At 47.4% G+C, this 21,991-nt stretch overlaps 2 protein-coding genes across 2 annotated transcripts in view; both read right to left on the bottom strand.

The window, feature by feature from the left end:
• The window catches only part of PPP6R3 (protein phosphatase 6 regulatory subunit 3), a 125,252-nt gene extending 109,347 nt beyond the window's left edge, over positions 1-15,905 (bottom strand). Inside the window, exon 1 of the mRNA XM_070783088.1 lies at positions 15,804-15,905. The gene's annotated coding sequence lies outside the window, so the exon portion shown is untranslated. The remainder of the gene's footprint in view (positions 1-15,803) is intronic.
• LOC139180687 (skin secretory protein xP2-like) overlaps positions 1-17,337 on the bottom strand; it is a 41,579-nt gene extending 24,242 nt beyond the window's left edge. The window contains exons 1-3 of the mRNA XM_070782810.1: positions 17,296-17,337; positions 16,676-16,785; positions 15,272-15,826 (exon numbers count right to left, since the gene is read on the bottom strand). Of these exons, the coding sequence (XP_070638911.1) occupies positions 15,272-15,826; positions 16,676-16,785; positions 17,296-17,337 (707 nt within the window). The remainder of the gene's footprint in view (positions 1-15,271; positions 15,827-16,675; positions 16,786-17,295) is intronic.
• Positions 17,338-21,991: the final 4,654 nt, after the last annotated feature.

Raw genomic sequence — 21,991 nt, 5'->3', positions numbered from 1 at the left:
AGAGTTGCATTTAAGGTTCACATAAATGTTTTCTAGCAATCAAAATGATCTTGTTTCAAAAAGGTAACTTATTCTGGAAATCTTTTCCATTTCTGGATATAAAAATGAGCTGCTTCAATCATGCCTGACTCTTTGTGACCCCATGGGCTGCAGCCTGCCAGACTCCTCTGTCCATGGGATTCTCCAGGCAAGAATACTAGAATGGTTTGCCATTTCCTCCTCTAGGGGGTCTTCCCCACCCAGGGATCGAATCCTTGTCTCTTACATCTACCTGCATTGGCAGGTGGATTCTTTACCGTTATCGCCATCTGGGAAGCCCCAAAATGAGCCAACCAACATGGAAGAGCAGAAAATCTTTAAGAAATTCTTTACTGACACTCCATTTAAAGGATGGAGAAAAAAATCACATCTGCCAGCTCTTAGGTAAAATGAATATCCCCTTTTACTTGTAATTTTTAAAGTTTTTTTGAATACTGGTTGAGACATATCCAAAACAGTATCTGGTACTTGATTATTTAAAAGCAGCAAGACACCAAAAGAGCAAACCAACACCAGCAACCTAAAAATAAAAAAAGACAACGTACCTGCTGGACTTGTCAACATGAAGAGCACATTAGGTACAGAATATCTCAGACTCCTGGAGGAGGAACAACTGACAAGTCATTTATAATTAATCACAATAACAAGTGGAAAAAGACAGGAAATACTGTCGAAGCGCTCAGGGAAAACAATGAAAACAACCATCAGCCTAGAACTAGGTAGCAGGCCAAACGCCTTTCAAGAATGACAGCATTCTTTTGTAATGCCCCATCTGTAGGATTTTAAGAGCAGCAAGATGAAAACTGGGCAGCAGATGCACCTAAATCAGGAAGGTCACAAGACTAAAAGCATTCAAAAGTTTCTTATAAGGATAAAGATATCAATTGGTAAAGCGTCTGTCTACAATGCGGGAGACCAGGGTTCGATCCCTGGGTCGGAAAGATCCCCTGGAGAAGGAAATGGCAGCCCACTCCAGTACTACTGCCTGGAAAATCCCATGGATGGAGGAGCCTGGTAGGCTACAGTCCATGGGGTCGCAAACAGTCGGACACGACTGAGTGACTTCACCTCACTTAGGTTAAATATGAAATGTCTAAGATCACCAGAAGTGTCTAATCTCTTACTGAGTACAGGCAAAAAGAGTAGACAGGAATTAAGGGGGAAAAAATCCCACAATACATAGGCAAGAAAAGAAAAAGATAAGGAAAAAACCCCAGTTAGAAAGCAAAAATACCATAGTAGAAATAAACCAAATACTTCAATCACAATTAATGTAAATTAGTTGAAATACGAAAAGTCGAATAATGAAAATGCAATCCAGCTGTGTGCTGCTTTCAAAAGGCACACCCAAAGACTACACTTAAGAAGCAGAAAAATACTTATCAGGCAAACATTAATTAAAAGTCACTTGGTACAGCTATGCCAATATCCGACAAAATGCATTTGAGTGGAAAAAATGTTCCTAGAAACAAAGATTCACTACAGAATGACACACTGTGCGAGTCACCAGAAGCAACTCTAACTTATAAAGATGAGGCAGAGACGGAGAGCCGCGGCATCCAGCAAGCCCTCCAGCACGAGGAGAGCTTACAACGCCCTCTCTGTACCCAAGGGAACAAGCAGCCGGTATTAGTTAAGGACACTAGTTTGAATGAGACGCCAGTTAATGTGCTTCATCTAACAGACACGGGGAAACCTGACCTTAAAATTAGAAACGCATTCTTCTTAAGCACACGTGGAATAAAAATTTGCCACTAACTAGATGCCGTTAAAACAGCCTCAACAAATTTCAAAGAATAAGCATCACATTATGCTCATACATTATGAGCACAATGTATGCTAGCAATCAGTAACAAAACTTAAAAGATACATATACACACGCACATCAAGATTTTTCAATGTACTTTCTAAACCTCTAAGTCAGAAAGAAGTCAAAATGAAATTGACTGAATATATTATCTGAATATATTCAGAACTGAAAGATAAAAATCCTACACAGCAAAAGTGTTATTTAAAGGGTAATTACTACTCTATTTACATATATATAAGTACGTATTATGCATGCTAAAAATTAAGGACCTAAGAATCCTGTTTAAGAAATTAAATATTAATAATTAATTACAAGTCAGGCAGATTCCAAAAATAAGAAGTTATAATTTTCTTCCAATATAACTGAAAATTCAGACAAAATGAGTTTTAGAAAAACATAAATTACCAAATGTGACTCAAGAAAAAGAAAAGACTCTAATGATCCTATAAATATTAAAGCAATCAAATCAATAATTTTTAAATCTCAGACAGAAAACACCACACCCTTATGGTTTTAGAGGCAAGTTTTATAAGACACTGAAGGAACAAATAATCCTAATTTTACTTATGAACCCTCTAAGAAAATAAAAAGGAGGAAACACAGTTTATTTTATGAGACTAGAATACTCTTGATAACAAAACTCATAAGGCCGATACAACAAAAAAGGAAAATTAGAGATCATTCTTACCAATAAACATAGATACATAAATCCTGAGATATTAGCAAATTAAAAACAAAAGGGGTGGGAGGAATTCCCTGGCAGTCCAATGGTTAGGACTTTTCACTGCTGGGGCCCAGATTCAATCCTTGGTTGAGGAACTAAGATTCCACAAGTATGGAAAGGCCAGAAAAAAAGCCCCAAACAAACAGAAAAACAACAACAAAAACATGAAACATACAAAAACATATATAACAAAAACAAAGCAAAAAAACCTTTTTTAAAAAGAATACATCATTATCAAGTTGGAAAAACTTTCATATCATCATCTCGACAGATGTAGAAAATGCATTCAATTAGGACTTCCCTGGCGGTCCAGTGGTTAAGAATCCGCCTGCCAATGCAGGGGACATGAGTCTGACCCCTGGTTAGGGAACTGAGGCCCCACACGCTCTAGAGCCCCTGGTGTGCGACAAGAGACGCCCACACACCACAGAGAGCAGCTGCTCCACTGGCCACAGCTAGAAAAGCAAGACCCACCACAGCCAAGAGGAAGTAAATAAGTGAAAAATTTTAAATGCATTCAGTTAAGTTCAGTGCCCACTTGTGAGCTGTTTTTTTTTTTAATTCTCCGTAAACTAAGGTTGAAGAAATCTTCCTCAACCTGTTAAAAGAAAAAAAAAGTATCCACACACGCAATGGTAAAAGATAAAAGCATTTGCCTTAAAACTGGGACTGTGATAAGGATGCCCGCCACGACCATCTATATTCTCCACTGGTGATGGTTGCCATGCAGCAACACAGTAAGACTAGAGTAAAATATATTAAACAATAAAAGGACTGGAAAGAAATGAACTGTCATTATTCATAGATGAGATGATTATCTACACAAAAACCCCAAGAGTCCACAAGCAAATTATTATCAAGCTAGAGAAGCTACTAGATATAATAGCCACATACAAAGTCATCTGCATTTTCATTTGCCAACAAATAGAAATTTTTCACTTAAAAAAATAATTTACAACAGCAACAAAAAAAGTAACCAAAGAATAAATCTAACAAAAAATACGCAAAATTTGTAGAAAGAAAAGAATATAAAACTTTTAAAAAGACAACTACCTATAAACCAAAAAATCTATTTCCTCTTCTACCTGAGTAGTATAAAGGACAGAAGAAGATTGGAAAATACTAAAATCCATTTTTGTCCTTTTAAACACCTTTTAAAAAAATCCCATAAACACAGTAAAACATTCACAAATTGGGAAAAGATATTTGTCACAAAGATAATAAGAATCAGAATATATAAGAATTCCTACAAATAAGAAAAATCAAACTCAAGAAGAAAAAATAATAAACAGGAAAAAAAGAGAGACATAACAGGTATTTCACAAAAGTAGAAATCTAAATAGCCAAAAAAAGATTGCTCAACTTCGTTAGTAATTTGAAAAAAGAACATTAAAACCATGCAGTGATAAATAAAAGTGGGCAAAGAACTACTTGAATAGACTTTCCTCTAAAAAAGATCCACAAACAGCCAATACATACATGACAAGATGCTCAACAATATTAGTCATTCAGGAAAGGGAAAACCACAATGATACACCACACTTCACACCCACTAACACGGCTGTGAATTGTTTCTAAACGGAAAAGAATATATATTAGTGAGGACGTGGAGAAATTAGAACCCTGGGATGGTGTTGGTGAGATGTAATATGGTACAGTCACTTTGGCAAACAGTTTGGTCGTTCTTCAAAATTTTAAAACACAGGAACATTACCCAACAATTCCACTTCTGAGTACACACCAAGAGAAATAAATACCTACGTCCCTCCAAAGACTCATAGGCAAACACTCACAGCAGTATGGTTGGTAACAGTCAAAAAGTGGAATCAAGCCAAACATCCACCAACTTACGAATGGATAAATAACGGCATGTCCATGTGCTCAAATGCAACAGAGCACTAATACTGAAATATGCTACAAGGATAAACCCTGAACACATGCTGAGCAAAAGAAGCAAGTCACCAAAGACCACATAGGGTATGACTCCATCTACATGAGACGTCCAGAATCGTCAAGTCCGTAAGAAAGTCCATTAGTGGCTGCCCAGGGGTTAGGTGGAAACAGAGTCACCGCTAACAAGTACAAGGGTTCTTTTTAGGATGGTGAAGTGTTCTAAACATTAGATTGTGGTGATCATTACACAATTCTCTGAACACACTAAAACCTATTAGACTGTACCCTTTAAATGGGTAAACTGTAACATGTAGTTACATCTCAATAAAACTAGGAACTGATAAGATGTAAGGTCATAACCACCAATCTGACAAATATAAAAAAGTCTGACAGTACCAAGAGCTGGCAAAGATGTGGAACACCAGTGCTGGCAGGAGGGCACGTCTAACTAAAGTCCAGTTACTTTTAACCAAGGTTCAAACTCTACAGGTCCCACCACCCTGCAATTCTAAGTCTCTCCAGGCTTTATACCTTGCAGAAATGTTTTTTGCACTTGTCCAAAGCCATATTGTTCTTTACTGGAAACAATCCTATCCCGTAAGGATAGGACAAAGAATATAAAATGAAATATATTCAGTCTGAAAAAGAACACAGAAGCAAAAAGGAATAAACGACAATTACACACATCAACATGGGTTTCCCAGGTGGCTCAGTGGTACAGAATCTGCCTGCCAATGCAGGAGACGTAGGTTTGATCCCTGTTGGAAAGATCCCGGGAGAAGGAAAAGGCAACCTACTCCAGTATTCTTGCCTGGGCAATCCCATGGACAGAGTAGCCTTGAAGGCTACAGTCTCCCATGGGGTCGCAAAAGAGTCTGATACAACTTGGCAACTAAACACATCAATGTAGCCAAAACTCATTATCTGCAGGGCCTCACTTCCCTCCCTTCCCAGGTTCAAGTCCAGGCCTCACCATTATAAACACCCCCTTTCCCTTCTCTCTTTTTCACCTGGAGTATAGATCTTTTCAACGCTGTGTTCACTTCTGCTTGCTCTACAAGGTGACTCAGCTACATGTACACATGCAGCACCCCCCACCCAGGACCCCACTTGTCTAGATCACCACTGAGCACCAGCCGAGCCCCGCACCACAGAGCAGGCCCCACCAGCTCTCTACCTTACACAGCAGTGGCCTTCTCTTGCTCTGCCACTCTTGCGTGCGGAAACCACAACTGCAACACTGCCTACTCTAGTCCCAGGAAGAAGAGCACAACCGCTTTTTTCCACTTTAAACTAGGTTGGCTCCCCCGAGGAGCCCATTCCACACTGCAGATCCATTTACATTCTTTCTTTCCATAGAATACTCCGGCACTTTCTCCTCACAGACCACCTGCCCCTGAAAGTGAAAGTCGCTCAGTCCTGTCCGACTCTTTGCGACCCCATGGGCTATACAGTCCGTGGAATTCTCCAGGCCCTACTCACCCTCATTTTCACTGACTGATAACTCCTTCCTGTTTCACTTAGAAGAAAACCGTCCTGGGCTTCCCTGGTGGCTCAGTAGTAAAGGATCTACGTGCCAACACAAGAGACACAGGTTCACTCCCTGGTCGAGGAAGATCAACTCAGCCTGTGCGCCACAACTACGGAGCCTGCGAACCCCGACTACTAAGCCCGCAAATCTGAGAGCCTGGGCTCTGCCACGAGAAGCCTGTGTATACAGAGCAGACCCCCCTCGCCCCAACTAGAGAAAAGCCCGAGCAGCAACAAAGACCCAGAACGGCCAAAACAAATAAAGTGAATTAAAAAAAAAAAAAGAAAGAAAACAGTCCTGCTCCCACCATGCGAGCTCCCCAAGTCTGCTCTCCGTCCTCTCACCAAGCAAGAGCCGGGGGACGCTCCCCGTGGGTCCATTCCCTGTCTCCTTCCCAGCAAATGCATGTCATCAGGTGTGCGTTCTGTACAGATATCATTTCCCACCAGTAATACAAAAACACTGTAACTTCGCCATCTCAACAAAGCCTTCTCATGGTCCCAACTCTCCCTTTAGCGCTGTGGCAAGTGCCCATGAAAGGGCTTTCCTCTGCGCCCTCTGCTCTCAAGCCCTCGGGAAGCCTCCCTCCCAAGCCCTCCCCACACCACCGCGTGCGGACTGCTCCCATCGAGACCATCGATGACTCATGTGCCACCGAAGCCACAGGACAAGCCGGGGCCCTCAGGCCACTCGAGGGCACGGCAGGAGCACTGCGCGGGGACTCTCACTCCCTCCCCCTGGAAGACCCCTCCCCTGACTTCGGAGATTCAAGGCCCCCCTGCTCCTCCTCGACCGGAAACTGCCTGGCCCACTTTTGCTCGCTGCCTCGGCCCTCACCCTACACTCACTCAGCATCAAGGACTTCTAAGTGTCAGAGAACACTGAACGCTCTCACATCTGTCTTCAGCCAGACCTCTCCCCTCCACTCCGAACACCTTCACCCCACGTGGCTCCAGGAGGCTCTCTGGAGTTTCACAAGAGCAGCGGGTCTGGACCCCAACTCTTGACCTTACTTCAACAACAGGTGCTGCCCACAATCTCGACCACAAGCAGAAAGCTCTGGTCGGTAGGGAGCACCTTCAGCCTGCTCTCTCAGCCACGTTCAATCTGCCAGCAAATCCTGGCGGCTCTATCGTCCACAGGCATCCAGCATCCACACCCTCACTGCCACCCCTGTGCCCCTTCAGTTCAAGCTGCCGTCACTGTTCCGGAGGGTCCTTGGCACCAGAGAGACAACTCTTCTTAACACAGTTTCAGGGGACCTTTTAAAACCATATAGCAGATCTCATGTCACACCACTACCTAAAACACTTCCATGACTTCCCATCTAATTCACAGAAAAAGGCAAAATCCTAACCCTGGCCTGCATGAATGGCTCCCACCCCACCAGGCTGGCCTCTGTCTCCCCAACACACCAGCTACAACCCTTCTTAGCACCACACGCATATTGGACTCTGCCTAAAGACTCCCCGTCCCTCACCCCCACCTGCTGATGTTCAGAGGTCTCAGGAAGGCCCATCCTGACCACCTTATCCAATCTGCACACAGCCCCCACCCAGCCACTCCCAGCTGACTCTGCTCCCAGCTGTACCACCCATGACAGCTGCCATCTCTGACTCACCTGTTAACCGTCTTTCTCCACTAAAATGTAACTTCCCGAGGACAGGGACAATGACAATGTCTTTTTGGCTCACTACTAATGTAGTCAGCATCACAACATATGTCTTAGTGCCTAAGTACTCAAACATACAAATGAATCTCAAAAAGCAGTAAGAGGAGAGAGGGTGAGTTACACAACAAAATGATTCAATTTATACAAAGACATGCAAAAACTAAATTACTTTATGTAAGGATAAAAGGATACATTCACGGGTGCTAACACCATAAAGTTAATCAACAAAATGACACTCGCAGGGCAGCCCTGCTTAAGGGAGGTGAGAAGAGGGAGGAATGGGCAGGGGGGGGTCATACAGGAAGCCAAAGGTAACGCCACAGTCCGTCACTTAAACTGGTGGTCTTAACATTCAATATCTGTACACATGCCGATACAGACGCTTGGAATGTACCATCCCATTAAAAATTAAAATAAAAAAATAGGTTAGAACAAGACAGGTCAAACCCAGCCCACCATCTCTTTTTGTAAAGAAAACTCTATGAGAAGCTTCATTTGTTCACGTGTTGACTATGGCTGCCTTCACACCACAGAGGCAGAACTGAGTGGCCACAGAGCCCGCAGAGCCCAACGTATTCATTAACTGGCCCTTTACAGAGCACAGCTGTCTGGTTATAATGTGCAATTTGTTAACAAATTAAGAGCAACATTTAAAAGAGCCAATCATCAATCCTTCAAGGACGTCCCTGGCAGTCCAGTGGTTAAGACTCCACGGTTTCACTGCAAGAGGCTTGGGTTTGATCCCTGGCCGCGAAACTAGGATCCCACATGCCACACAGCTGAGTACAAAGATAAATAAAAGTTCAAAAAACAAAAGGAAAAAAAAAGTGATCCTTCAAGACATGTGTGATTATCTCACAGCACAGAACATTGAAAAAATATGGCTCTATATAACACGAGGGACTCCAAAGCAAAGTTTTTTATACTGTCCTCCAGCACCAGAGAGAGAGATCTTAAAGACGAATATTTCAGAACGTGCTTGCGTGCTCAGCTGTGTCCGACTCAACAAAACCTCAAATTTATCATCTCTACTCTCACCACAGTAAAAAAAAAAAAAAAAAGAAGAGTCACATCTTAGCAAGTAAAATCTGTATAAAATAATGCAAACTTGGGGGGCGGGGACACCACCACCTAACTCTGTGCCCTGCCCTGCCCTGCTTCACCACCCCCAGGCTTCCTCAGAGCACCCAGTCACACCTCCAAGGCCCTCCACCATAGCATTCCGCTCCATTTCCTCAGGGCGTTTCCCTGCAGCTTTATTAGTCATTTCTGACCTTATTTCACTGTTACTAGCAAGAAGGCTGATAACAATAATAATACCCAAACAAATATTACTGTGTACTAGGCACTGTACTAATCAGTTCACATTTAATATTCATTTCACAGATAAGGAAACTAAGGAACCGAGATGTCATCTAATATTATGATTACACAGCTGGAAGACTGGGAGCCAGAACTCAAAGTCAGCTATTTTAGATCCTTTGCCCTCTTGCCCTCCACAAGATACTCTGACCTGAGAACAGAGAACGGGTATTATCTGAGAAAACTCCCTTAGTTTAACATAGTATACCTATGATAGGTGCCAAATGCACAGCTGCTGTATCATCTGTGAGTGTAATACTAAACCGAGGACACAAGGTCCACGGTTGCGGGGGTCGGGGATCATTCAAAGGGTGGTGCTTAATCAGAAGGGACTGGGTCTCCTGGAAGGCAGCTGAGGCAGCTGTGAACTGCCCACTGCCCAGAGGCAACAGAAACCCTGTGTATCTCTGTCAACAAAATGAAACCAGGAGGCACTACCCCTCATCTACGACAACGACAAACACAGCAAAACACCGATTCAGAAGTTAAATGTTTATTCTTTACTGTTTAATTTTTATTGGAGTATAGCTGATTGATTACAATGTTGTATTTATTCTTAACTCTCAGTGAGTTCCAGCTATGTTATTGTTGAAACAACTGACACTTAAAATTATGGTCTAGTGGGGCCACCAAAACCCTAAGGCCTCACCCAGGAACTGAGATTTCTCTGCTGCCTACAGGCCCTTTCTCCCACATGACCTAAATTTTCTCTAATATCAATGACCTCCAAAACCATGATTCTCATGAAAGGAAGCGCCAAACAGCCAACGGAGTCAATACTTGTCAATGTTCCTCCCACCATTGCCTCATCTGGAGAATGAAAGCCCAGGCTTCACCAAGATCCAGCCAGTGTCTCCTGACCAAGCCTCACTGGACAGTGCAAGCCAGCCCAGCATGTGCCTCAGTGGCCAGTACAACTGCCGCCTCACCTGCCCCGCTCAGGGTCTCAGGGCGCCACGCGTTCTCAGGCAAGCACCCCTTCTCGTCAGTGTCTCCAATTCACTGCATTAGTGTTTAGATTTACATACAAGTACAGGGAACTTTAGGCTCTCACTAGCGATCCACATAGCTTTCTCCAGGTCTGACTCAACATTCAGTCATACTTTTATTTCTGCAGTCTTTTTACTTTTCTGCAACCTTTTTCATGCTGCTTCTTACTGTTTCAAAAAAAAAAAAAAAACCCAATCTCATTCATCTTTCCTTTGGGCCCCCAGATTTCATGGCAGTCAGCCTCTGGGACACACAGACCATTCCAAGTTAATACACACTCCCTCTGTAAGAAATTCTGGAATTAATAATACCCTTTCTCCAGAGTTGCCGAGAAGTATAAAATCAGAGTCTCTTTGTATCGGGAAAGATGTTCATAATCTATTCGAATCTATTTATATAAAATCAGTCGACTGTGGAGTCTTCACTAATACTTAATAATAAAGCTGGTCAACACCAGCCAGCAGAAGTGAGAAGTAGTAAACCGCCTCTACTTGGATCTTTGTGAGCCTGAGACACAAAAGCATCCCAGTTAAGGTGGGAAGCCTCTCCAGTCCCGCCAAGGTTCCCTTTCACTGGCTTCTTTACCACCCAGCCAATCTACCTGACATGCAGATGTCAGTTCATAAACATCCAAAACGTGAAACAAACTGGGCATTGATCCGACTAGTAACTCTCTCTCCTCCCAGTAAAGAAAAATAAAGGGGGAGGGAGGAAGAAAGGGGGTTCCCATGGCAACTAAATCTAAGCCAAAGTCAAAAGGCCACAAAAACAAATCTCCAGTCACCTCAATCCAGACTGCAGCAAGAAAAAAACCCATTCTCACTGGAAGCACCGTGGATTTCAAGGACACTCAAGACATTTAGCATGAATCTACACCAAGCCTCTGATCAGTAGGGAAAATGAGCTTCTCAAGTTTGATCAAGTCACAGCCAACATCTATGGAGCAAAAGACAACACAGGTCAATCCTATCTGTCATTACAAAACAGCTTCACCAGCACTGCTGCTGCTGCTAAGTCACTTCAGTCGTGTCCGACTCTGCACAACCCCAAAGATGGCAGCCCACCAGGCTCCACCGTCCCTGGGATTCTCCAGGCAAGAACACAGGAAGAATAACAGCATTGCTTTTTAAGACAAACCAAACCAAAGAGGGAAGTGGAAGTTAACTATTTAATACCTATGAGAAACAAAGGTGTAACTACTTCACTCTTTGACAACAGACTTTAACCATTACAAGCCCCTTCCTCGAAGCCTCTAGGGCCTCTCACGGGAGTCTGCTTGCTCACGCCACACTACTCAGTTCCCAAGCTGAGCTGCCTCAACACAAAGGACGTCCCTTGTCAGCGCTGCCTCCCCTCAAGGCGGCAGGTCCTCAAGTGCCTGTTCACGAGTGAATCCCTGATACTGTTCCTGACAGAGTAAGGGTTCAATATATTTGCTGATCAAACAAATGTAGATAGCAACATTCCTGGCTTTTCTGTGAATGATCCCATTATCTCCCTGGTAATGCTCTGTCCCCACCACCTCCGTGCCACAGCACTGCACTGGGTTTAGGGCAGCCAAGAGTGGCGGAGACGCGTACGATACTATATGACATCTCTTATGTGCAATTTAAAAACAATTCAAATGAATATACATGCAAAACAGAAACAGACAGGTTTAGAGGCTTCCCTGGTGGCTCCTTGATAAAGAACCTGCCTGCAATGCAGGAGATGTGGGTTCAGTCCTGGCTCAGGACAATCCCCTGGAGAAGGAAATGGCAGCCCACTCCAGGATTCTTGCCCGGAGAACCCCATGGACAGGGAAGCCTGGCAGGCTACAGTCCATGGGGTCTCAAAGAGTCGGACATGACTTAGCAACTACTCACACAGAAGAAATAGACGGTGGAGTGGTCACCTGTCATTCTCGGCATCTCAGTGAAAGTCGCTCAGTGGCGCCGACTCTCTGCGAACCCACGGACACATAGCCATAGGCCAAATTTCAGGACGAAGGAGTAGATCTCCTGGATCTCCCTTTTATACGTCCAGACTTCTAACGTTCAGTTGGCAAAAATCTGTAGTTTTATAGTAACATTCATCCCACTCAATACATTAGGATCATCCGTATTCTAAGGATGTGAGAGAAAAGGATTTCTCTTTCACTGCACTACATCTCCCCAGAGGGAAAAACACTTGCCCACTCCGGTTAGAGTTCAGGGTTCGGGCAAGCCCCCTGTGGTAGCAAGCAAGGGTCACCGTGTTAAAAGATTAGCATTCAATCTGCCTCTCTCCTGCCTTGCAAAGGGCAGATTTGGCAAACCAATCCAGGGCTCTCTCTCTGAAAACAGGCCTTCATTAAAATAATAGTAATAATGAAGCTGGCATCTAAAACCAGAATTGACAGCTGACTGACAGGATGAGGGAAAAAATGACAAAACTCAAAAATCACAGCACGATAAGGTCATTTAGCACAGCTGTTAAGAGCCCTGAACACCTCAAAGTTTCAGCACAATATGTTGATGGATTCTCATGAAGCAAGAGGAAAAAAAAAGTTTCTCACTTTATAAAATATTCACTTAAAAAATGTTTTTTAAAGTTCAGACTTCAGGCACCTAAAAATAATGTATGTATACCATCTTTCCCCATTACTGTCATGTCCAAGTAGGATCGAGGTATAGACAAAGCTCACAGGTAACAGACCCACACGTAGCTCCTAAAATCTGTGGTCTAGTGGTTCCAGAACCTAGTTGCACATCAGTATTACTTGGGAGCTTTTAAAACCATTCTCACTCTCACCACACATTTACAGAACAGTCTTGAAAAGTACTCCAAATGACCGCAAAGCAAGTCAGGTGAGCGCCTGTCTAGAGCGGGGGTTTCCCGCCCCCAGCACTACTGGCAGCTGGGACTGGCTGCGTTTGGGGGGGGGGGGGGGCTGCCACCTTGGCACCACAGGGTGCTGCACAGCTGCATCCCCGGCCTCCGCCCTCTAGAAGCACTGCCCAGCCCCACAGATGTGACAGGCAAAATTTACTTCTCCAGACATCACCAGATGGTTCTTGGGGGCAAAATCCGCCCCCTCAAGTTGAGAACTACTGCTCTAGAGTAAATAAAAAACAGTCATCTGAGGCTCCTTTAAGAAGGGAAAAAAATAAGAAAACTTCTTAAAGCCAAGGTGTCAGGTCTATTTTGTCCATCCAGCTCACCTAAGAAAAAGTAGTCAACTCCACTCGGCCACACCAGGGCTCAGATCTTGACTTATGAGAACCAACCACAGCCTCTTGTGCTTTGTACGTAAATAAACTCAGTGCTGAGTTTTAATTGAGCAGATGGTTACAAGAACTTCACTGTCACTACCATTCTTAACCATTCTGTATCAGTAAGAAAGCATTGTAAAATTTTAGACGAATATATGCTCAGGCTGCCTCTCAAATATCCCATATATAAAACCACAAGATTCAAGTTTATCAAAGAAGCAAACTAAATACCAATTCTGACAAATACTGTTTTAAGGAAGATGTCTTATCTGTAGTAAGCACATTATCTCTGTACCACATCAGTGCCAAAATTTATTTCAAAGAGACTAAGCAAACCTCACCCTGTCAGGCCGTAATTTCATCACTATTCATTTTCTGTCCAGTTATGGTCCGATTCTCAAACTGCCAGGCAGTTAATTGAAATCAGCAAGTTTTGTTCTGCTACACTGTACACAAAAGCTAGTTTTGTATTCTAAAACAATCTTCTTCCCGTTTTTCAGTAAGTTACACAAGCAAGATGTTCAATTCTACTTAAGACAGAGTCTATCAAAATAACATTTCCCAGGGCAACAAAGCAAGCCAGGTCCCAAGCAGGTAATTCCAGGGGAAGGACAAGCCTGGTCTCAAGCAGCAGGGAGAAGATCACAGGGCAGGAATCAATAGACTCTGAGTAGATGCGTGAGTGGATGGCATTGTTAGATATTCTAGACTCCAATCAAACGTAACTGAAATGCAAAATAACTTCGAAAGCATCCACCAGGACAACAGTTATTTCCCAAACTAGCTTCACTGAAGAATATTTCAACACACAGTAACCTTTCAAACCTCAATAAGAACCCAGGAGCACACTATGAAACTCTGGAGTTACTACTGATTTGGGGGCCAATCACACGCAATAAGCGGTATTCAAAAGCACAGGAGGAACAGAATCTGACGTGAGCTCCTGGTGGGCTTTTATTTAACCATCTCTTCAACAAGCCAGTCTGAGACATCACCACTAATGACTCCAGAAAACGTCTGTAAACGTAATCAATCCTCAGCCACCCTCTCCTGGGTGGTTCTCAGCCGGAAAGACTCTTAAAAACACTTTAGAGCTTTCTAAAGACAGTCACCAAAAGCCAGGACTTAGACACTCATGTGACTTCCCAATACTATCTAAACATTTAAAAATCAAATCCAAATTAATAACAGCCACTAATTACTAAGCGGATTCCTCAGGCCAGGCACCGTTTCTAGCTGCTTTACACATTATTAACTCATTTCCTTCCGACAGACTTCTGAGGCAGACACTGCTGTTATTCCCGTATTAGAGAAGAAGCAGAGAGGTTGAGGGACTTGCCCAAGGTCACAGCGCCAGAAAGTGGCGAAGCCAAGATCTGAAAACCACGCCGTCTAACTCGACAGCAAAGGAAGCTCCAACACCACCCCTTAAGTGGATTTTCCAGCGGCTGGAAATCTGGAGCCTCTTTCCCACTTGCTGCCTACCTACAACGTGACCTTGAGGACAAAATCGCAGTCAACTCCACGTTAACAAAACAGCCACATTCACAAGTGCTGTGACGATAAGAGGAAACAAGCCCCAAGCGCCCCTCCCAGAAAAGCAAAACAGAAAAGCTCGATCCGACCCACAGCGAAAATGGGTTAAGTACAGAGATTACACGGTGCTCGGAGGGTGAGATGCCAAGACACACAGGTGCATCCAAGGACTCGTGCTGTCCACCTCCAACCAAGAGTCCAAGTTGTGGTCAGAGCAAGCCGGACCGCAGGAAACCCCTCCAAGGGAGAGGCGAGAGGGCTTCTTTAAGAGGGAGGTACTTGCGGCCAAGAGATGGACCACCCCCCACCCCCCCCCAGCCTAGCGCATATTCGTCAGGGAGCTTGGGCGACCAGGACTGAGCTGGAGTCGCAACCCTGGAGTTAAAAAAAAAAAAAAAATCACTCGGAAGGAGGTTTTAAACACTCCGAGCCGGGCGCCGGCGTATCCCGCTGACTCTGCGGCGAAGGAGCAGAAACCCACAGAACTTGTTTCCCGGAGAACCGAGTCCAACAATGGCCTCTTCGCGAGTCTCCGGCGAGCCGCCGCCGCCTCAACTTGACACGCTCCGGGGCCCGCGCCCAGAGAACTTGTCCGGGGCCCGCGGGCGGCGGGCGGTGCTCGCTCGGGGCGGGCGGGCCGGCCGGCGCGGTGCGGGGCCCGGCCGGGTGAGGGGCGCGCCCGGCCGGCCGGCCGGCCGCCCGCCGAGCCAGGCCGCGGACGTCAACCCGGGCGAAAAGTTCGCCGCCCGGCCCGCGGCCCGACTCGGCGGGGGCCCCCGAAGCGGGCGAGCGGGCGGCTGACAGGCGCGGGCGGGGACAGGCCAGGGGAGCCCGGGCACCGCGCCTCCCCGGCGGCCGAGAGGCGAATTCCGGGGGGGAGGGGAGGGGGCCGGGACGCTCCCTCCCCGCGCCTCCGAGGCCGGGCGGAGGGGCCCCGCCGCCGCCGCCCGCGCGCTGCGCACCCAGCGCACCCCGCGCCGCGACCCGCTCCGCCGCGCTCCCCCTCTCACTACCTGGAGGTGCCCGCGACTCGCCGCTAGTTGCGCTCAGGCGGGAAACGCGCTCACCGACACCATCAGCGAAGCGCCCAAAATGGCGGACGTATCAAGCAGGCCTTGAGTTCCCCCCGCCCTCCCTCCGAGCGCCTCGAGGCCAATCACGGACCTGCCCCCGCCCCCGGCTCCACGCTCATTGGCCTTCCTCTCCCGCCCCCTGCCGCCTATTGGATCACCCTGCGGCCCCCGTTGAACCTACTCCGATTGGCTCGCGGACCCCGTCCGTCAAGGGCGAGGGAGCGCATTCTTTTCCCATGGACTTGACGGATCCGGAACCTCTAGGACCCCGGAGTCTGGAGCCAACAAATCAGAAACCGAGGGAAACCTTGTCTGGGTTCCCCCCAACTACGCCATAGCAACAGCAGGGCCTTCTCTTGACGGACGGCTGGGGCCACCAATCCGATGGCCAATGCTTTTTAAAACTAATGTGAGCCAAGCCAATCATGGCAGTAGGTCTGGGAGCTGCACAAGAACCAATGGGGTAGCGAGACCCGCGGGCAGGCGGGCCCGAGAGCCTGTAGGAAACCGGTGATGACGTGAGCTACCATGTGTTTCGGTGGCGGAAGTTCCCTGAGAGCTGGGGAATTAGCTCAAGTGGTAGAGCGCTCGCTTAGCATGTGAGAGGTAGTGGGATCGATGCCCGCATTCTCCACGGCTGAATTTTATAAAGTTGGGGAGGGAGCGGGGAGGTTGGCAGTCAGTGTCACTTGTCTCAAAGGTGGAGTTTGTACCAGGAGATGTGAGGACAGGGTGTGCTAGGTACCCCTATCTGCGCACCCCTCTCTGCTAGGGAGGAAAACTGGATGGATTGGAGGTGGTCTTCCTTTTGCCTTGCGGAAGAATTTTGCAGAAGCTGCTTTTTCAAATCTAGTGAGCACTCGCTCTGTGCCCCGCCGGCCGGCGTACGCAGGAGCAGAAGGTCCTGGACGTCAGACTCCACCTGAGCAGCACAAGCAAAGCAGGCCAGAGAGCGGTGGTGGTGGTGTTTCTGAGCAGGTGACATTTCCACCCACGGGACACGGAGGACAGCGCCGCGGGGCTCAGTGCGGGTTGGCGAGGGTTCCGGGCAGGGAGACTGTGGCAGGTGTCTCTGGGGGCACTGGCGTGGTCAGGGATGATCACTCCGGCTCACGGAGCGGAGGCAGGCTTTTACTTGGGGCTTCCCCCAGCTACCTCCCAGAGTCCAGGCCTGAGCAAAGTGACAGGGCTTGGCCCCGGGTCTGCCTTGCTAGTGCTTGGCCCCGGGTCTGCCTTGCTAGTGCTTCCCTCTGCACCCCTTTGCCTCGGCCCCAGCTGGCCCTCCACCTCCCTGACTCAGATTCTCTGCGCGCCCCACCCCCACCCCCGGGCCAAATGGCAGGGAGAAGAGAGCCCAGCTTGAACTGGGTCAACCCTGGTGGGCTACAATCCATAGGGTCGCAAAGAGTCGGACACTACCGAAGAGACTTACACACACGTAGTGCCTGGGGAGCTGGGTCTCCGGTGCAGACATGCCAGTCGGTCCCCCAGCTCCCCACTTCGGCAAACCCACAGCTGGAAGCCAACTCAGAAAGACTTCACTGCTGGGGAATCATCATCCCCATTTTACCCGTTAATTAACTGAGGCCCAGAAGGAATTTACACATCATATTGGCTGAGAAGGCAATGGCACCCCACTCCAGTACTCTTCCCTGGAAAATCCCATGGATGGAGGAACCTGGTAGGCTGCAGTCCATGGGGTTGCTATGAGTCGGATACAACTGAGCGACTTCCCTTTCACTTTTCACTTTCATGCATTGGAGAAGGAAATGGCAACCCACTCCAGTGTTCTTGCCTGGAGAATCCCAGGGACGGGGGAGCCTGGTGGACTGCCGTCTATGGGGTCGCACAGAGTCGGACACGACTGAAGCGACTTAGCAGCAGCAGCAGCATTGGCTGAGCGACCTTGGTTGGGTACTCTAACCCCTCTAAGTCTCCAGGAAGAAACTGATGCTGAAGGTGAAGCTCCAATACTTTGGCCACCCGATGCAAAGAACCGACTCATTGGAGAAGACCCTGATGCTGGGAAAGATTGAGGGCAGGAGGAGAAGGGGACAACAGAGGACGAGAATGGTTGGACCGCATCACTGACTCAATGGACGTGAGTTTGATAAAGCTCCAGGAGACAGTGAAGAACAGGAAAGCCTGGCGTGCTGCAGCAACTGAACAACAGCTAAATCTGCAGATCTTATCTGTAAAGTACCAGTGATTGTAGATAATGGTGACACCGCCTGTGTCCATGCCCTGAAGGGTATTGGGCCTCTAGAGTGGCAGCAACCAAGGATGGATATTACTTGCCTGATCCTACTGTTCAGAGAGGCTCGGAGCCTTGCCCAAAGCCCTACAGCTAGTGAAGAATTCATTTCAAGATTGAAGCCAGGGAATTCCCTGGCAGTTCAGTGGTCAGGATTCTGTACTTTGACTACTGAGGGCAAAGGTTCAATCTCTAATCTGGGAACTAAGATCCCACAAAAAAGATTGCAACAAGTTCAAAATATATGCAGAGGGTTAGGGAGATCTATATACAGATAACCTGGGTGGGCGGGGGAGAAGCAGGGAACTGCAGAAGCATGTCTGGGGGAAAGAATGGGAGGGAGGGACTCATGGCAGCTTTGGAGGATAAGCAAAGGAAAAACTTCAGAGGAACAGAGGGCAAATTCAGGGCTGGCCGTACTTTAGAAAGGATGGTTTGGATTTAGAGCAGCAAGGCTGTGCTCTGTGAGTAATGCTGGACCAGAGAGGCTTGCGCTGGAGCACAGGAGAGGCTGCAGGCAACCCCAGGACAGTAAAAGCACTCTATACAATGTGATGCTTTCAGTAACAGTAAGATGGACCACGTGCTCTTGAGCAGGACTGAAAATGCAGCTTTCTATTTCTAGACCCATTGGAGCGGAAGCTTCATGAGGTTAGTTTTTCCTTTATTTGCTGCTATACCACAGAGGCTTCCCTGGGGGCTCAGATGGTAAAGGATCTGCCTGCAACATCGGAGATGTGGGCTTGATCCCTGGGTTGAGAAGATCCCCTGGAGAAGGGAATAGCTACCCACTCCAGTTTTCTTGCTGGGAGAATTCCATGGACAGAGGGGCCTGGTGGGCTACAGTCCATGGGGTCGCAAAGAGTCAGACGGATGAGTCACTAACACTTTCACTCTCTTTTCACCCCAGTACCTAGTACTTAGCACACAGTGAACTGAATTGAAAGTTGCTCAGTCATGTCTGACTCTTTGCAACCCCATGGACTGTACATGGAATTCTCCAGGCCAGAATACTGGAATCTTCCCAAGATCCCAATACTGGGGACCTTCCCAACCCAGGGATCAAACTCAGGTTGCCCACATTGCAAGAGGATTCTTTACCAGCTCAATAGATGCTCAGGAAATACTTGTTCATTTCATTAAAAACTCTTTTTAGAGAGTTCCCTGGTGGTCCAGTGGTTAAGACTCCACCTTCCAATGCAGGGTTAGTGGGTTCAATCCCTGGTCAGGGAACTAAGGTCCTCCTACATGTTGCTCGGGGTGGCCAAAAATTTTTTTTAAAAAAACAACTCTTTAAAGACCTCCTGACCTTTCTGATTGACCAGATTTTCTGAGAATTGTCCTTGGTGTGACCCTTCTCTGCAGCTGGGACCGCCTCCTTCTTCCAATGTTACCTTCTATCTGGTGAGGAAGTCTTAAGCCTATTTATCTCCTGCCCTTCCTTTCCAAATAATCCAGCACAAAGCCTTCATCCTATTCAATCTGGTCTGTTTCTTGCATATGCATGTCCCTATTCCGGTCTTCTGGCACAAGTCAGTGTGGTTTTTGACAGGGGTTGGTGCCTCAGAGGGACACCTCTGAGTGTGTGGGTAGGAGGGGGCAACCAGAGCTGGAACTGCTCTCCTGTGGAGGAGTTGGCCCAGCCACCCACTGATACCCGAATCCCTTTACTCATTCAACATCAAAGGACTTGCTGGTACCTGCTTCAGACTCTTCCATCCCAGACTCAGGTGGATCACAGAGCCATATGCACTATAATTAAATGAAATAATGCAGTCCCTCACCTAACACAAGTGGGCACCCAAAGTCTCCATTTATGATGAGCTCCTAGCCTAACTAGAAGGGTTGAAGTCAGGGAGAACTTCCTGGAAAAGGAGGCATCTGAGTTCAGCCTATGTCCTGAGGACCACGGGGAGCCACTGACAGGCTTCACGGAGGACAGTGATTTCAAAGTTCTGCATTGGCCTCACCATCATAAAACTTCTAGATTTCTCAGATCACCACCTTCCCCTTTTTCTCCCTAATCCCTTTGTAATTTGATTTTTCATATTTCAATTTTCAATCCATCTCGACTTTTCAAAAAACTATATGGAAAATTTCACATATACTCAACTGTAGAGAGGAAAGTATAATGAACACACATGTGCCCATCACCCAGCTATGACTCCTTAACTTTGGGGAACAGACAGAGCTGCCATCTTTTAATCCTATCAAGTAATGATTTTTTAAAATATTATTTACTATTACTGTGATTTTATGAAAGAAAGGACATTTCAGACTTCCCTGGTGGCACACTGGATAGGAATTCGCCTGCCAGTGCGGGAGACGTAGGTTTGATCCCCGGTCCAGGACGATTCCATGTGCCGCGGAGCAACTGAGCCTATGCACCGCAAGTACTGAACCTGTGTACTGCAACTGCTGAAGCCCGTGTGCCCTGAGAGCTGCACACGGAAACTACAGAGCGTGTGCTCCGCAGCCAGAGAAGCCGCTGCAGTGAGAAGCCGTGCACCACAAGTAGAGGGCAGCCCCCACTCTGCAACTGGAGAAAGCGCGTGTGCAGCAACCAGACCCAAGGCAACTGCAAAAGAAAGGAAAAGGAAGGAAGGACATTTTAATACACTCAGAAAAGACCAGCTCAGGATAAAGCAAAGGCCTGAAATGGAATGAGCTTGCCTTGAGAACAAAGATCCACATTGTCTTTCCTTCTGTTAGGTCACCAGGGCTCAGTCCTGATCCGAGGGGTGGAATGGGGCTGCCCTGGCAGGGGACATGCCCTGGGAGGCCCCGAGCCAGTGCTGGGGGGTTGCTGGGTGGTCGGGCTAAGACATGTTAAGGCTGGAGAAAAGGGGGCAACTAGGGAACTCCAGGGGTATGTGAAGGTGGGTCCACTTTCAGATGGAAATTTAACTTGTCTCTTTTCCTTTTCTTCACTGCATTAAGATTCAGTCTGGGTTGGGGGGGGGTGGCGGTCGTCGGGGTTTGAGTATTTCCCTTCCCATCAAAGGACTTGGTAGGAAGGAGAACCACTAGGATTACTAGTACTGAGGGTCACCATTGAGCTTGCCGGGAAAGAAAAGAGAAGACAGCCTTTGAGTTAGAGGGAGAGGCCGAGAAGTGGAGATCGGGGAGAGGAGCCAGTATGGGGATTGCTTGGTGGGACCCCAGCTGCCTTCTCGGAGGGTGCGGTCCAACAGGGGGCCCCAGCGCTGGAGGCACCAGAGGAGGAGCACTGCAGGGCCAAGCCGGATCCAGGCCCACCCAGCTCAGCAACCACCCGGGCTTCTCAGGGGCAGAACCCCCTCCACTGCCCGCATCCTGGTTCCCAGCGTGTGGACGTGCCCAAGATCTGGGCACATGGCTTTTGTTCAACTGCCCAGGGCAGCTGTAGACCCAAGGGAGCACTGGACCCCGGGCAGGGAAGAGCTCCCACACCCATCCCAGGGTTGGACGCAGGCTGAGCTGAACAAATGGATCCCCTCTGATGGGGTCGGTAGGGAGGGAGCCCACTACCTGAGGGAGACCCCACAGGGCTCCGGAAGGGATGGCAGAGCCTTGGGAAGTAGTGGGTGACAGTGCGGAGGGAGAGGGTTTAAAGGGAAGGTGGATGCCCTTCTGGCCACATTGAGCAGCACCCAGGAGCCAGTTGGTAACATTTCCTGGATAAAGGAAGAGTTCAAGAAATGAATGAAAAAAAATCTCTTTACTTCTTTTTCCCCAAGCCTTGGTTTCCTCAACGACAAGTCGGGGATACCATTTACCTCGCTGGGCTGTTGTGAAGTTTAAATGAAATAAGCCAGTTAACTTCATCCCCTCGCTGAAGACACAGATTAGATATCACCTCCTCCAGGAAACCCTCCCTGCCTTCCTGCCTATA

The sequence above is a fragment of the Bos indicus genome, chromosome 29, assembly GCF_029378745.1.
Source record: "Bos indicus isolate NIAB-ARS_2022 breed Sahiwal x Tharparkar chromosome 29, NIAB-ARS_B.indTharparkar_mat_pri_1.0, whole genome shotgun sequence".
NCBI lineage: Eukaryota > Metazoa > Chordata > Mammalia > Artiodactyla > Bovidae > Bos > Bos indicus.
Note: the sequence above shows the minus strand (reverse complement) of the source record. Positions and strands in the feature narration are given on the sequence as shown.